This window comes from Dreissena polymorpha, chromosome 15 (genome assembly GCF_020536995.1).
Source record: "Dreissena polymorpha isolate Duluth1 chromosome 15, UMN_Dpol_1.0, whole genome shotgun sequence".
Taxonomy (NCBI): Eukaryota; Metazoa; Mollusca; class Bivalvia; order Myida; family Dreissenidae; genus Dreissena; species Dreissena polymorpha.
The window spans coordinates 29,761,832-29,779,696 of NC_068369.1; the positions used below are offsets into that span (position 1 = coordinate 29,761,832).

The window sequence follows — 17,865 nt, forward strand, 5'->3', positions numbered from 1 at the left end:
AACGTAAATCATTACGCTTTGATTGAAAGTAACAATTAAACACAAATTCCATAGTTCTAACAATAGTATGTCTGAAAAAATATGCATTACAATTGTCTAATCGGATCTGCCAAATAAGTGTAAACTTAGTCTCCACTGACCCTGTATTTCTCAGCTGAAATGGGGAAAAAACTCGTAGAGGTTGAACGTTAAGGCAGCATTGGTATATGAAACAATCCACATTTGTGTTACATGTTTGTAAATATAGTGTTATTTGCAAAGTTAAAACAACAACTTTTATATAAATGTATCAATGTATACAGAATAGCAAACTTTTAAACCATTTAATGTTATAAAAACTGGTACACAAGCAAGTAAGAGCATTGCTTAAAAATAATGTTGTCTTTTTTTCTCACATTTTTGGACTTGAAAGCACATTAAATTTATATGCAAATTTCAAAGAAACAAATTGGCAATATTTCTTATACGGAAAAGTATGCCCTTTTGACCTAACACTTATTATAAAACGCTTGATAGTGTAAACATTGTCATCTACGACCGTATTTGTACACTCTCCATACGCACCGTGTGTTGGCTTATTCAACACTATTACCACTCCTAATATTCCTAACCAACACATATTGTCACTCTCACTCAGCCCTGAACAGGACGAAAGTAAAGATAGATTTGGTAAAGTACAACTTCATTGTTCAAAGTGTTTCCGGTTTGGACAAAACTCATTAACTTTATATCATACCATCACACCATCATACAAGTATATATCTCCGACTCGCATACTTACGAGTTATAACATGCTTAACAGTACTTGAAACACAAAACGCAATGTTTAACACATTGACTAGAGTATGTATGCTTTCAGTGAAATGCGTGTTGTAATTTAAACATTATTAATATACTTAAGAATATCAAGTATAATTGTGAACACAAATTTAATAACACATGTTCCGTTATGACAATACGAAGAATACTTAATTTAAATATGGATTTATATCCCTTCTTTCCTCAAAATACAATCATTGCTATAAGATGAACAAACAGTCAAAAAGTAATTGAATGTAGATGGATTAACTATCAGTATAAGGATATACTTCTGTGAAATCCATAGTTTCAAAAGGCATATGATGTGCGAAACTGTGCATAAGCACATACATTTCTTCCGCCTACATAATATATTGCTTATATGCTTTAAAGTATATTCTGTTCTCAGTATGTACGTTTAAATCTCTAAGCAACGTATACGTTTAGTAGTCACATATACTTTAAACACTTGGCAAAACATGTACGTATACATTTTGTGAAATATATTATTTTAACACTTTGTGAAACATATGCTTTTAACAGATTGTGAAACATATACGTTTAGCAGTTTATGAAACATACACTTTTGACAGACTGTTAAGCATATACGTCAACTGACTGTGCACCAAAAATATTTGACACTCTCAGAAAGTTAAAGTATAACGGCCTGTTTAACATATATGCTCAACAGTCTGTTCAACATATATGCACAACAGTCTGTGCATCATGTACGTAAACCTTCAATCGACTGAACTGAACTGTAACCATTTATGCATTAAATGTTTGTGAACAAAATAAATGGAATAGTATTTGCAACGTAAACCTTCAACACTATGTGCGGCAGGCGATCAACGTTACTGGAACAAAAGTGATGAACATACCGAACAGAACAGAACATAATATATTATTAGACTTAAGAGTATATATACAGCTCATTGTCACAAACGTACATATGCAATAACAGCATGACCTTCAATTGAATACAAAACATACATACCCTCTCAGATTATTGCAACAATTGTATAGATTACGTATAAAAATATTTGCCTTTATATATATTTTCAATAATATACTGTAAATTGTGCAATAATGAGGTAACATGCAGAACACAAACAGTTGGACAACGTTAACTAAAGTTAAATATTGTTTCCGCCTGATAATCGAACTATTCTGGGATCGACCTCTACTTAGGGAGCTTTTTAAAAAACTGCGATACATACGCAAGTTTAGTATTGTTTTATTTCTGCTCTTGCGAGTGGAAACTAGATAAACGTTTAAATGTCGAATAAGTAACAAACAGCAGAGAAAAATATTCGTGGATTATTTCTCTTACTTATTATAAAGCTAAATAGGATATTATCAATCTTCTTGCGACTATTTGTATTGGCTATCACGCGTCTAGGTTAAATTTGCTCCCTTTTTTATTCCGAGATTACGAAATACTTTTACAAATCACACCATTCATAATGAGTGTCAAATCATTTTTATATATAATTGTCTTTTTTAGTATCGACGTGATCATGAACCGATGGGTCTTATGCGGGAAGTTTGATATCAATCCCATTAATGACATACCAGTCACTTGTGTTAGGCCGTTGGTTCCATTTTCTCATGTACGTGTTATACCAACGTGAGTGGAATATGGTCACAGTCGATGATACATCTTTCTTTTGTAAACTGTAAGCTGTAGATATATCGTAGTCTCGGCTAGCTTTTGGAAAAATATACACGCGTGTACCAACGTGATCATAGTAACCAGGTCTGTCTATCTTGAGTTTGTTATAGACATTGTCTGGTTGCCTTTTGCTGGGTCCATTGGTCGAAGCATTTGTTGTGTAATCATATTCACCATAGACATCTTTCACATCTTCGATTGTAATTGTAATTACCGGTCACAGCATTGACGCCATTTGGTCCATCTACTGTAGTATAATGCTGGGTATTGTCTTCAACTGAATGAAAACATTTCTCTTATATAAATATATATCATGATTAAAAATGGGATCATTGGTACTCTAACGAGATCGCATGTCTTGAAATGCAAGTGTGTTGGCTTCATTAAATTTCAAACTGCATTGCATCGTTCCTCTGAAAATATGTGCATCGGAATATAATAATAGCATGGCGAGTGTTATTATGAAGAAACAAACACAATTATGTTGACACAATTTGTATAGCATTTTTTATATATGGACTAATGCCGATCTAGTGGTAAATAATATATGACGTGTTGAACTATAACACTATTTGTCTTATATTCAAACAATAAGTAAAGATGTAAGATTGTTTAAATCAGACTTAAAATCGCAATAAAACAATCTTCAACAAACTTCTTTCGATAATGATGATCAAAACGGCTTCTCCGAATAAAACCAAGATGAAAACTGTAATGCCTACATCTGCAGCTGAAAACACTTCAGTCCGTAATTTAATAAACAAGAGTATACATGTGATGTATTAACCATTATGACAAACATACAGACGTTCTATTACGTGATCATCATTTACAAATGATCGCGAACGGTCTTACATGATGGTGTGTAATATGTTAACTGTTTTAACTCATAAGATTCGTAGAAAAAATCGTACTTTCTGAACTGTTAGTCGCCGATTCCATGCTATCTGCTTCTGTTGTAAAATCATTTGCTATTGACAAACAAAGTGTTGTCGTTGTTGTCGCTTTTGTTGTTTCTGATCCATTAAAATAAGATAAAAACTTTTAATTATTTGTTGTTTCTAATAATTACACCATTTTATACTAATACGCCGTTTAGTGTATACCTGACCGTAAATGCTTTCTACATGTGCAATTTCAAATTTTTTGTGAGTCTTACACTGTTATTCGGCGGGAAAAAAAAACGTTATTTTATTTTAATTATTTAACATACTGTACGGTTTCTATGTCTCAAATTGCACGATTATTATTTCAAATGTGAAATGTACATAACATATTTAAATAATAAACAGGGTTTATCTTTACTGTATACGCAAAGTGCTTTCTTCATGTCAGTGTCATGTGCGAACTGAAGTGTTTTATTATCTTTCCGCATGTATGCATATGTATCACATCGGTTTGTTGTGATCCTACCTTAAACAAAAACAAGAAAAAAGACTGGTCTGCCACTTTATTCGTGTCATTTATATTTACATTTGACAGTATAATATGCAACACAATGGTCATTAAGGTTCATGTAGAGGCTTCATTTTGAAAAATGTGGGACCCCTAGCATTGAACTCAAATTTGACTAAAGGAAGAGTGCCACATTGAAAATGTATACATATATGCTTGAAAGGATGTTTTTCCTTCAAACTGCTACCAATTTTGAACATCTACGTATCATAACATCCACAAAATCAATCAAACTACAAAGCGATTTTAACACTAAAATATACATTATTTTCAAAAATCTGAATCAAGTTTATTCCACGTATTTCGGCGGAAAATTATATAACTAGTGAAGAATATCGACATTGACGAGGGCAAGTTACGCTTAAATAGTAAAAAAAGTTTACATATCTAAAAATATCAAAACTCAAACACATGTCATTTCATCACCATGGGGGCAGCCATTTTTAAATTAATAAAATAGAAAGAAACATGCTAAAAACTCACTCATCGCCTAAATGACATTCCAAACGGTTGACGATGACAAATGCATTGGATTGTAATCTTTCCTTTGATGTTTGCAAACTGTACGATCAGACCTCATAAACACTCAAAAGAATAACTATGTAAGAAGCATTTCACCAATGTTTACAATCGTTGTCGAATCACTGTACTTATATTATTGCGCATAATATAGTACGCTTACAGACTGACAGAAAGATCGATACATAACTCCGTTCAATTCATCACGGTATACAATTCTATCAATAATATATAATAATACATCGCTTTAACAATCTAAAAGTAGAAATAATTCTTTTAAACGGAGTTTTTAATAACGAAAGTGAAAACAACGGAAGTTGGATGTATATTCTGTAAGATGCACTTCGGCTCCAGAAAAACGAAACAAAAAAACTAAAAAAGACGTGTGGGGGACAATTTTCAGCTGGAAAATATTTGCAATAGGGTAAGTGATGATATTTCTGCGTGGTCATTTCTGTTATTTAGTGCGATCTCTTGCTGATTAATGTTAATAATTGTTTTACTAGTACCACACAATTGTCAAAATAAGTACATGTGTTTTCTCAGGTATGTGTATACACATACCCGGTTTTCTCACCACTGCACGTCGTGGTTTCGACCGATTTGTTTTGCACGTTTTTCTACGGATCACAGCGATGGCCACGCTTTCAAAATGGGTAGAAGGAATCGAACTATAAAATCAATAGTTTTACCAATTTCTTTATTCCTTTACAATTTTATATGTCGGCTGCAATGTATTTCAATTTGAGATGGTGTAAAATTTGCAATTTGGTTGAGAGGTAAATAACAAAATTGTTAAGCCTTTGAAATAGAATTGTGACTCTTATTATCCACCGTACCTGGATTTTTAAAAAGTAGTTACGTTTTAGTTATTTTTAGAACTTTGTTTAGGATATTTATCCAAAAAAGGCAGTTGAATATAAACTCATTTGTTGTTTTATGACAATTATTTTCTGTGAAATGTTGCTAACTTGACCATGTATATGTATATAGCTTTGTATTTATTCAACTTAAGGTAGTGCATATCCTTCCTAACTTTAGATTGAGATTTTGTAAATAAGTGTTAAAATGTATTGGTTTTAAACCAAAATATGAATAAAGCACACAAATATTGAATGTCAAACATGTGTTTATGTTATTCTAATCGTCTATAGCTTTAAAATGATATATAGTTTGACCATATTGTACCAAATTTAATGAAGAAAAACCAAAGCAAAGTTTTAATGACATTTATCCCCCCCCCCATGAACCTTAAATTATAATTATTATAACCAATTTGATGTGCCGTACCTGTGTGAAAATATGTATTAATTATGTATATTATTTTGTTTGCATTATTGCAATATTACATACAGACAAGTAAGCATAGTCATTGTTCCGTTGAGTTCTTTTGTTGGCACAACAATAGTTCAATAATAGTTATAATGCATTTGATGAAAATCGTGAATATCCTTGCAACGTATATTTAACAGTTAAAGGTATGTATTAAGCATATACCTTTTGCTGATGAATGTAATAAGGTGGGTATTTTAATAACTCCTGTTCAGTAGAACTGCGTATCAGTTTCAGTATTTTGCAGTAATGATACTGATAACATACGATGGAAACATTCCTCTCTGCAAGAACTGTGTATTGCCATCCAACATTTCGATTGAAAATGCATTGACGGCATTTACTGTGTTACTCTTATCTGAAATACATGGTTAATATTTAAAAATGGCTTATTGGTAAATCATTTTTTAAGTCACACCTATCACACAAAATGTTTGTACTTTCTTAGACAACGTTATTGTTGTGCAGGAAATAATTAACACATATCAATGACATTATTTAGGCAGTTTTTTTCTTTTGTGGCATCCGCACATTTTCGGGTTGTCTGGTCGGTTATTCTGTCATAATGAAATTAATTCACAGTCTCCTTGCCATGTTTTTTAAATTGCTAATGCATTATACAAACGTATTATCAGGATGGACCTATCATTTAATTGATATTCTTGTAACATATTCATTTAATAATTATGATGTATTAAAATGTGTTAATTTGTATTCATAACCACGTTATATGTTTTTTTATGCTTTACCTGAACTATGTGTATATCTTTATGTTTTTGTCAACCATACTATTTTACAAAATAATGTATGATGATTTTATTTTTAACAATTCAAACGAAATCATTGTAATTAAAATATTAGTTTATCTGCATTGAATAATTTTCGTAGATATGTAAGTTGAGTACATCATGAAACTTGCTTTCCTTTCTAAGAACACATATTGATATCGACTGTTAAAATATAATTACTTAATTAAAGCACAAGGTCAAGAGATATAAAAATGCTTTATGTAAACTTGTTTATTTTTTCGATCCAGGTTATTTCATATTAAAACTGTTTACAAAGTAAACAAATAATCGTTAATTGTTTTTAACGTCGTTCAGTTGTCCTTTTCAACTGTGTTCTATTATCCCCGCTCGTCACTACTGGAAGTAATATTGTTAATAAGTTCACTGTATCTTATACAAATTAATATTGCATTAATAATGTTGTTTTGTCTGTGAGAAACTGCCGATAACAATCAGTGTTTTAGCATGCAAGACCGATGTATCATTTGGTAATAATGTAATATATAACCATACAAATTAACGTACGGGAAATCCTTTCATTTCAAACATAATGTCCACAATTTGCCTGATTTATTACATAACATTATGGTTATAATCTGTTTGAATACTACTGAATTGCAAATTAATATTTTTAATATACAATTTCATTACAATTTAATGACTTTAGTTAGCTTTTTCGCGCATTAATGTTCTAGCTGGTACGTAATTCGTCGAATATTTTGTGATGGCCATCTGTTTGGCAAGATAATCAAAATTAACACACTATTGTCTAATTGCATGGCCATAGTCACAATTATGGTGGTCTGTCTTAAAGAGACCTTTTCACGTTTCGGTAAATTGACAAAATTTAAAAAAAAGTTTCAGATTCGCACATGTTTTGTTGAAGTTATGAAACAGTAATACTGAACATTTACCTTGCTGTAAATAGGCATCTTTTGATGATTTAAAATACTTAAAATTATAAAGCGGTGCAACGCGAAGCGATTGAATAATTTGGAGAGTTCAGTTATGGTCGTTATATTTGGTGACACTTCAAGGATTGCTTATATGAAGTACACAATACATAGTTCATTGCAATAGAACGGATGGCTGAGTGGTCTAAGCGTTGGACTTTTACTCCAGAGGGTTACTTTTTTTCTTTCTTTAATTTTTTTCTGGAACTTTTAAGATCCGATGTTTACATTTATCGATATATAGCATTTAATGGCAAACTACAATGCATGCCACAATCTGTAAAAAGGTGCCTTTAAATCTTTTTTTTTATACAGACGGTCTTGATTTGTGCATATTTTATAACGACAATACGAGTCATAGAAACCGTGTTTAACTATACGTATTATATAAAGAACATGATCAGATTGGTACCATTGTGAGGCACTGCACAATAACTGAATTCGAAATCGTGATTTTCTGTTCTTTTTCCAGTAGTTGCCTTTACACCAATATAATAAATTATGTTAATCAACAAACTGAATTTTGGTGGTGATTGACATAGTTAGTGGTTGTTTCCAAAAATGTAGTTGAAATTTACGTGGGTTCCATATCTAATTAAAAAACAGATTCGTTACAATTTTGTTTAGTTTTGCATCGGCTTAGATTCAATTGACTGTTTTTTGTAATGTTTATTTATATATTAAAATGGTACAAATTATAATATATAATGTTTGTTTATATGCCCTTGCACTTTATGTATATGTATTTCTTGCAATAATATTTGGAAAAATGTGCAGAACTATACATTGTTATCGTACATTTCGGCCGCAAACAAATGTCCATGTGCTAAAGAAAACATATTTAAACAGAAGCGTCATACGATAAAAATATTTCTTGTAGGATTAAACGATGGAAACATGTTTTATGTGCATAACATAACACGCCGTTATCAATGATATACTTTATATTAACGCATCGATATATTTGATAGACTATAAACTACTGTTATTGTTCTTTTTTAACCAATTAGCAATAATTTGCTCACGATTACAATTCAAAGCAATAAACATATATATGGTGATTCCTGATGATGGTCGTGTAATAATATTAATGCTGTAAATGAAATGTTATAAACAAACTGAATCATTGTGTTCATTTATTGTATGCATTGTTTGTATTGTATTTATACTTATTTTGTCAAACTAATTGGATTCGGTTTATTGTGAAAAAACATAACTATATAAGCATCTCATTAGTATTTGTATACAATAGATAAACTAATCATACTAAATTATGACATAAAACAACTTAATCGTAATTGTAAGAGCAAATGCGATTACTGCAAAACTGTTCAGTGACTCCATATCTCCATCAACCAAAAAAACGGAGACATTATTTATCATCATCAGGATGAAGAGTGTCGGTTTGTATCAACGCGTTCGATCGTCTAAACGGAAGTTAAATCTCTTTATCAATTATATATCATTCAAGTATCTTCATGACCAATACATACGGAATATTACGCTAGTCAATTGTTCCAAGTGTTTGTATCAATCGAGTGGCTTGTGTGATGACGTATCACACGATAGGCGGAGCCTCGAGTGTGATGCGAAATAGCACAGGCCACGAGAGTGATACAAACTCTTGGAACAATTGACTAGCGTAATATTCCTTTTATTATATACAACAACTAACGAAAACAGTTAACAATTGTATTTTTTACTTTAACAAAACTGACAAAACAATGACTTAAACGGTATGCCATAGTTTATTTAAGACGCGTATGAATACAGTTTTTGTAAATAAACGTTTAAACATTCGAACCGGGAAAACACAGGTTTCCGACACGCTTACTTTTATGCCATCGTTAATCCAATTTTTATAACAATTAAGTTGACAACTTTAAATTTTAATCCAATGTGTATAACAAAAACGTTGAAACGATATGCACTTCCACTTCTATATTCCACGTCTTTCTCGAAACTTAGTTTAAACCACACTATTTTATTGTATTCCTATCGAAATAAACATTTATGCATGATAAACACACACTCCAAAATACGTCTTGAATTCGTTCTATGTTTTTAACAAATAGTTTACTGTTAAAAAACACTACGTCCGACATGTCCTTTAATTCCAGAGTTCAGATAAAACCATTGTGTTTCGTCACAAAAATGACGTCACACGATGAACTACTTAAACTATTTCGTAATATAAAATATTTCTATTTTCGGTGCGCGTAATGTGACGTCATTTTAAATGGGTCGAAGAAGTCCGGCTAGTATGGTAATACGGAATTGGAAACAACGAGTAGCGTTATACAGGATTTTTTATTTCAACGATTGATACAACCTGTATTTTGTAAAAAGCATTACACAGGTATATAATAAAAATTAATATTGCATTAATAATGTTGTTTTGTCTGTGAGAAACTGCCGATAACAATCAGTGTTTTAGCAAGCGAAGCCGATATATTATTTGGTAATAATGTAATATGAAACCATACAAATTAACGTACGGGAAATCCTTTCTTTTCAAACAGAATGTCCACAATATGCCTGATTCATTTACATAAAATTATGGTTATAATCTCGTTAAATACTACTGAATTGCAAATTAATGTTTTTAATATACAATTTCATTACAATTTAATGACTTTAGTTCGCTTTTTCGCGCATTAACGTTCTAGCTGGTACGTATTGCGTCGAATAGTTTGTGATTGTCGTCTGTTAGGCAAGATAACCAAGCTTAACACACTCGTGTCTAATTGCATGACCATAGTCACAATGGTGGTCTGCCTTAAAGAGACCTTTTCACGTTTCGGTAAATTGACAAAATTATACAAAACGTTTCAGATTCGCACATGTTTTGATGTGTTTATGATATTTGTGATGAAACAGTAATACTGAACATTTACCATGCTTTAAATAGGCATCTTTTGATGATTTAAAAAACTGAAAATTATAAAGCGTTCCACATATTTGGTGACACTTCAAGGATTGCTTATTTGAAGTATACAATACATAGTTCATTGCAATAGAACGGATGGCTGAGTGGTCTAAGCGTTGGACTTTTACTCCAGAGGTTAACTTTTTGTCTTTCTTTAATTTTTTTTCTGGAGCTTTTAAGATCCAATGTTTACATTTATCGATTTAAAGCATTTAATGGCAAACTACGATGCATGCCAAAATCTGTAAAAAGGTGCCTTTTATTCTTTTATACAGACGGTCTTGATTTGTGCATATTTTATAACGACAATACGAGTCATAGAAACCGTGTTTAACTATACGTATTATATAATGAACATGATCAGATTTGTCAGCATTGTGAGGCACTGCACAATAACTGAATTCGAAATCGTGATTATCTGTTCTTTTTCCAGAAGTTGGCTTTACACCATTGTTATTAACTTATGTGAACCATCAAACGGAATTTTGGTGGTGATTGACATAGTTAGCGGTTGTTTCCAAAAATGTAGTTGAAATTTACGTGGGTTCCATATCTAATTAAAGACACATTCGTTACAATTTTGTTTAGTTTTGAATCGGCTAAAATACAATTGGTTGTTCTTTTGTAATGTTTATTTATATCTTAAAATGGTACAATTCAGAATATATAATGCTTGTTTATATGTCCTTACCCTTTTTGTATATGTATTTCTTGCAATAATATTTGGAAAAATGTGCAGACATATACATTGTTATAGTAAATTTTGGCCGCAAACAAATGTTCATGTGCTAAAGAAAACATACTTAAACAGAAGCATCATATGATAAAGATATTTCTTGTGGAATTAAAAGATGAAAACATATTTTATGTGCATAACATAACACGCTGTTTTTATCAATGATATACTTTATATTGACGCATCGATATATTTGATAGACTATAAACTACTGTTATTGTTCTTTTTTAATCAATTAGCAATAATATGCTCACGATTACAATTCAAAGCAATAGACATAAATATGGTGATTTCCTGATGGTCATGTTATAATATTATTGATGTAAATGAAATGTTGTAAACAAACTGAATCATTATATTCATTTATTGTATGCATTGTTTGTATTGTATTTATACTTATTTTGTAATACTAATTGGATTCGGTTTATTGTTAAAAAAAAAGTTACTTTATAAGCATCTCATTAGTATTTGTATATACTAGATGAACGAATCATACTAAATTATGACATAAAACAACTTAATCGTAATTGTTAGAGCAAATGCGATTACTCCAAAACTGTTCAGCGACTAGATATCTCCATCAACCAAAAAAACATAGACATGATTTATCATCATCAGGATGAAGAGTGTCGGTTTGTATCAACGCGTTCGATCGTCTAAACGGAAGTTAAATCTCTTTATCAATTATATATCTTTCAAGTATCTCCATGACCAATTTGCCAAAATATGTTCTTTGTTTCAAACGACACCTCAAAAAGCAGGTGACAGTAGGTCATAGTAACTTGTTATGATTCACTTTTTAAGATAATTGTATTCCAACTTTAATAAGATTTGCGAAGACATACCGAATCTTTCAAATATTTAAATAACATGATTTCTTCAGTTAATGTTGTTTAATTTATAATTACTCAAGAGAATGCTCAAATGCGGAAAAACGATCCTTAACTTGATAGTTACAGGGCAGTTATAATTTATTTAAATAGATGGAACACTCAACCTGGAATAACAAACGATGTTTAGGTTCGGCGCAAATACTTGAGTCGATAGGGTTATCGGCAACAAACAACTTTTAAAACCACAATACATGCATAAATGGTGTTGGTACTTAATCGATGAAGCGTTTTTTCAAATCCAATATATCTTACACTTTCACACTTTCGGGCATGATCTCTTCTATATTTGTTTAGTTTTTCTTTCATGAATATGCTTATGGTATCGTTTTAAGGCACATGTTGATGGTGTATAACAATATAGTGTACACAATTAATGACACAACTAATTTCATTTTAACATGCACACATAATGGGAACAAATCTTAAAGTTCATATTTTTTAAATATTCTCTATGATTTTTTGTATACGCCTGTGAAAGATATGTCCGTAATTTTGGGACGCCCAACAGGGCTGGTGTACGTGGAAAATCTGTGTCAGCAACATAGTTATCATATATGTTTGGATTTCATGTAGTTTTGCAGAAATGACTAGTATGAATGAAGAGTATTGTCAATAGGGCAAACTTTAAGTAATAGGTAAACATGAAATTATTACATTCTTCCCTAAGAATTTGTACAGAACACACCTTCGGGCATGAGTTTTGCGTTTCATAAACTTGATAGAAGCAATACAATGCATCATACCTCCCTCTTATTTAACGATTCCGATAAAAAAAAGAAGTTCAAGTATGAGACATTAATTGACAAGGAGTGAACACAGGTTCATAGGTCATATGTTAAGATCTCTATTCGTTGTCATTAAAGTGGTTTAAGTCTTGATATGAAGATAACATAACGTCTATTATTATATTGATTTGCGATGACTGCTTAGACATATACAAAAACATGTATTGTTTGTAATTAACGGCAGGTACAAGCATACACATATATAAACATACATAGATAATGCATACATGTAATGTCTAATTAATTTCATATATTGAATCGTTATGTGCATGAATAATGACTAGCAAAGCTTATTTTTTAAATACATCATACATTTACCAACCCACATGTACTTTAGCATACGGCTAATATATTTCATTTACCGTATAGCCCCATAATGCTGGGAAATTTACACAACACATGTGTTTGCTCTACATTGGGATTGCAAATAATATTACATGTATTTATGTACATCTAGTCGTATCATCGTCAAAATCTAAATTACAAACACATAATGAAATGAACAATTTGTCCATAGAAAGTATTGTGCTGAGTTACCTTAGAAATCAACCACTGTAAAATTCGTCTGTGTGTTTGCATGGTTTTACTTGCTTGGAACATAATTGACTCATATTTCAATATTGCACTATTTACAACCATGATACTTTATAATATTAATGGAAACACATCAAATAAAGTGTAAGAGTACTTCAGTTCTTCCTTACATCACCAATCAGTTAAAATGTACATAACTCCTGCAGTAACACGAAGAGGCCTTGTGCGTTTATTAATTTCTAAGAAGTAAACATATCTCTGGTGTCGTTGCCTACTTAAACTTTGACGAACGGATTTAGCCCATGACCGTCATCATGCTTGTCCAATTCTGCGGCAGAGCCTCGTGCATGCGCCGCGCACTTCACTGCTGAACTATAATCGTCATCGCTTGACGAGAGGGAATGAGCATGCCCCATGTCACCCACATGGTCATAGTCGTCGTTGCAATGAGGACTTATCGTGTTAAGAGTTGCAGTCGTATCGTAATCGTTGTTTGTCGTGATGCTATTAATCTGACATGATCCCTTAGCATGTTCATAGTTTCCCTTGCGGCCAAGCTTCAGTTTATTGTATACATTGTCATGGGTTATACCACGAGATGTTGCGGCTTCGTCAGTGGTGCAATCATAATCAATGCAGTCGACTCTGACGTTTCCTCGCGGTTCCTCTGCCGGTCCATCAATTGAGTGGTAATTGTTCTCATCAAGAATGTCTGTCCCATGATCCTCTGATCTGTTGTAATTGTCGATTTGTTCGATCACTGACTCGGTTTGTTTTTCAAGTTCAAAGTGGTTAGGGTTAACCACTGATTTATGGACTCTTTCTACATTTGACGCTGCATTTGGCAACATGTCGTCATGCTTATCATCCTTCCTATCAGGGGCTCTATCCTTCAAACGGGCAGGAATAATTCCTCTGAAAATATTGTACTTTTTTGTAGATTATTTGTATGTTCAGCCGTTTGTGTACTTGACCATATCAGATATGGTTTAGTACACAAACGGCTGAACATACAAATAATTTACAAAAAAAAACAGTTTACGTAGGAAATAAGTTTTATATTAGCTTAAAGTAGTATTTTGTCATGCATTTAATTAACAGTAAAAACACATCATTTTAAAATGTCAATTGTTTTTTAATGTTATTTATCTCATATACATACTTTGTTCGACATTTAACATACAAATAATGTTCTTACATAATTAAATTCATTATTAATAAATTATGTTATAGTATATGAGCATCAATCAATATAAATGCAATCATTTCTATTCTAGTCTTGGCTTATTTGCAAAATAATCTCGTTTTCATATGCCATTTATATTTCAAGTTATCTGTGTTTACCGTCTTCGACGCATCACTACGGCAAAACCTATTCCTACTACAACTAGTTCCCCAACCAACACGCCGATGCCTGCCATTAAAGCCGGTGATTTTTCTGAATAGAACAATAAAAGAAATATAATAATACTTCTACGATTTCACTTAACGTAAACGTTATTAATCAACAAACAATTATTTTGAAAAGATTTGATCGTTTCAACAAACCCTTGACAATGTAAACGTAGCCTACATTTTGATCATTTTGATGAAATGCTTGAAATGTACCGATAAGGTCTACGCTTAATCAAGAAAAGGACACTATGTTCTTCGAATCGTTAAAAAACATTACCATATATGGACATTCACTATACACACGATCCAGTGATGTACATTTACCTTATATGTAATAGATCTGATCAATTCCAATAAAAGTCATTATACGGTTCCTGCTCAAAACACTTTCAACCAAAAAGTTGTCGGTCATCTGTTATTTATTAATTTTATTTAGGGTTTCACTCGGACGTATTCAATTGTGCGTTTATTATGTTTGGTAACATATATATATCATCAGTTATTAATTTGTTTGGAAGTATGTACTGATATTAATTTAATAAAGTAAGTCTTAATGAAGAAAAAGAAGTGTAACCTGTGAAACACAGTGCCTGTTTTTCTCCATAAGCCTCTTTTCACTTCCTTGTTAGAAAGCATATTCGGCCCCCGAATATTGCATGGTTCCTGAAATAGAATTACTTGGAATGGTAGTTTCATCGTATAAAATGTAAAAAGGTAATACTCATCAGTTAAAGGGAATTGTTTTTAATATTTGCAAAGTCAAACAAGTGTAATTATGAATGTTTATACAGGAGTGTGTTTTGGGGTAATGCTATAGCTCTTGGATCTTTGAATAGTACCACATAAATATTTTGATATTTAAAAAGGACTGCTTTCACAGTTTGTACTTTGAAGTTCCTCTTATTTCATATTAATTTTATCCCTAATTAAGGACTTATGTTATTGTATATGTAACAACATACCGAACGATTTCATGCCTGCCTTATTAAACAAGGTGGCGGCTCGAACTACCCCTGTCCAGTGTCCATGCTGTTGTTGACCTTCATTTAACCCAGATGCGACAATACTTGAGATGTAAGCTTGATACAGGTTTTTCTTTAAGCAATTAATATTTCCTTCTATCCAAGTGTTGCTCCAATTTTTTTTTTAATTTAATTTGTCATTATTATTTATATGTTGTGTTGTCTGTGTACGTTTGTTTGGTTCTCATTTGTTTTCAACAAACCTTATGAAAATAAATATCGTTATTGTAAATGTTTAAAGCAAGTCCCGGTTTTCGATATCATAAACGAGAATTACTTCGATATTTTAAATGACACGTACAACGATTGCTTTGACAGAAGACACGTGCTTATATGAAGTTTGTGTTTTGAATACATAGGATATTGGATTTTCGGTGCTTGTTTGGGTAATATAACAAAGACGCAGTCTTCGGTTTTCTTTAGGCCTTTTGTACTGACCCCCCCACCCTACACCCCACAAAATGTCACCCATCGGGAAAAGTGAACACAGCGGACAGGCGTTTTTGTACACGGTGCCTGTACTGCACTCCTTAACTGTGAAATAAATTTACATGTCCATAACTCAAACAAATGTACTGATTATGTTGCAGAACGTTCATGTAGCGATAAACAATCATCATCTAATCAGCCTGCGTGGTAGCACACCATTTTAAGTACATGCATCAGCATGTGTTCTAATGACGCGTGAAATAGAACTCTGCACATAGATCAATAAATAATCTGTATATTTTTTGTTATAACAGCTGTACGACTAGACAGTCCCTATATGAAATGTACGTACAGCTTGCCTATTGGCTATTTTTACTGGGCCGTACGACTAGCCACTGTCTTTAATAATATGCTCAGGTATTAAAATATAATTGTAAATCAATTAGGGTCTTCTTTATTTGAACACTAGTGATCAGTCCAAATTTACTGGATATGACCACTAGAGCTATTTCTGGAATACATATCGGTTGATAATATAACAAAACAACTATCTTAAAGAAATTTGAGTTTTAAACATCGGTGATAGGATATCTTCATTATTGCACGTATTTTAACAAGACCTTTAACTGGATTTACGCTGACGTGTTGTGCTTTAAATAAGTCGACCAATGTCATTATTAAGTCAGAAATTTGTGCTGTACCTTTCATTGGTACTAATGGTTCCCAGTGGTGGGTTTCTGTTAAATTGTATGGATCTCTCGGGAAATAGACTAGAATCCGTTGCCTTTCACGCTGAAGGATGCGACTGTGCGCGTAGGTTTTCCTCTCACGAAAAGTGCCAATAGTATTCTCTATCTTAGAACTAACGAACCGTTTAAGATAAATAACGACAGACTTATTTGTACTGACAAATACAGTAAGCATGTGTTCGTTGAAATATGCCAACGTTTAATTTTCCATAGAAGTGAAAGTGTCCATTGTCCTTCTTATTAACAAATACAAACCGTTTAAGTTATGATTGTGTTTCCAATTTAATAACAATACGTTTCAAATAAGTGTGTCATCATCTCACTCTAATAGCTGTGTTATATTCATCTTATTTGTGTCATATGAGCTATTGCAGTATTAGTAAATTAAATGACTTATAATAAACACTATATTTTTTGATAAATTATATAATGCATTACGATATTCATACATTATTTTAGTAGGACCACATCAGCCAGTGTCTCACACCACAACCAAACCCTTAAGGACAACATCCTATAAACCCACGCCCCAAACCACGACTTCTCCTTAGACCACTCGCCTAGCGGTGATGACAATGTCAATGTGCGACTACTTGTGTTCCATTAAGATGGTCGGGCAGTGTGCTCTTGCTCTAAACCAATAATACCTAGCCGTAGAAAATCTCGACCAATCCCAATAATAACCGGCCGTCGAAAAGCTCGACCAATTATGCCAGGCCGTCGAAACGCTCGACCAATCTTAGCCGACCATCAAACGACAGGCTGAATATTGTTTTATTCTAAAGATTATAATTATGTGTAGTTGTGCAATATATATTAAGACTTGCTTTGTATTTTTGTTAGTGGAAACTTTCAGAAGCTTATGTTTTTATC

The 17,865-nt window shown here is 32.2% G+C and overlaps 1 protein-coding gene across 1 annotated transcript; it reads right to left on the reverse strand.

Moving 5' to 3' along the window:
* Positions 1 to 13,416: 13,416 nt before the first annotated feature.
* LOC127859922 (uncharacterized) lies at positions 13,417 to 14,830 on the reverse strand. Its single transcript, XM_052397524.1, has 2 exons — positions 14,742 to 14,830; positions 13,417 to 14,312 (listed from the first exon to the last, which is right to left on the reverse strand). Exons 1-2 carry the CDS (start codon positions 14,816 to 14,818, stop codon positions 13,673 to 13,675), a joined length of 717 nt encoding a protein of 238 aa, XP_052253484.1. The 5' UTR covers positions 14,819 to 14,830; the 3' UTR covers positions 13,417 to 13,672.
* Positions 14,831 to 17,865: the final 3,035 nt, after the last annotated feature.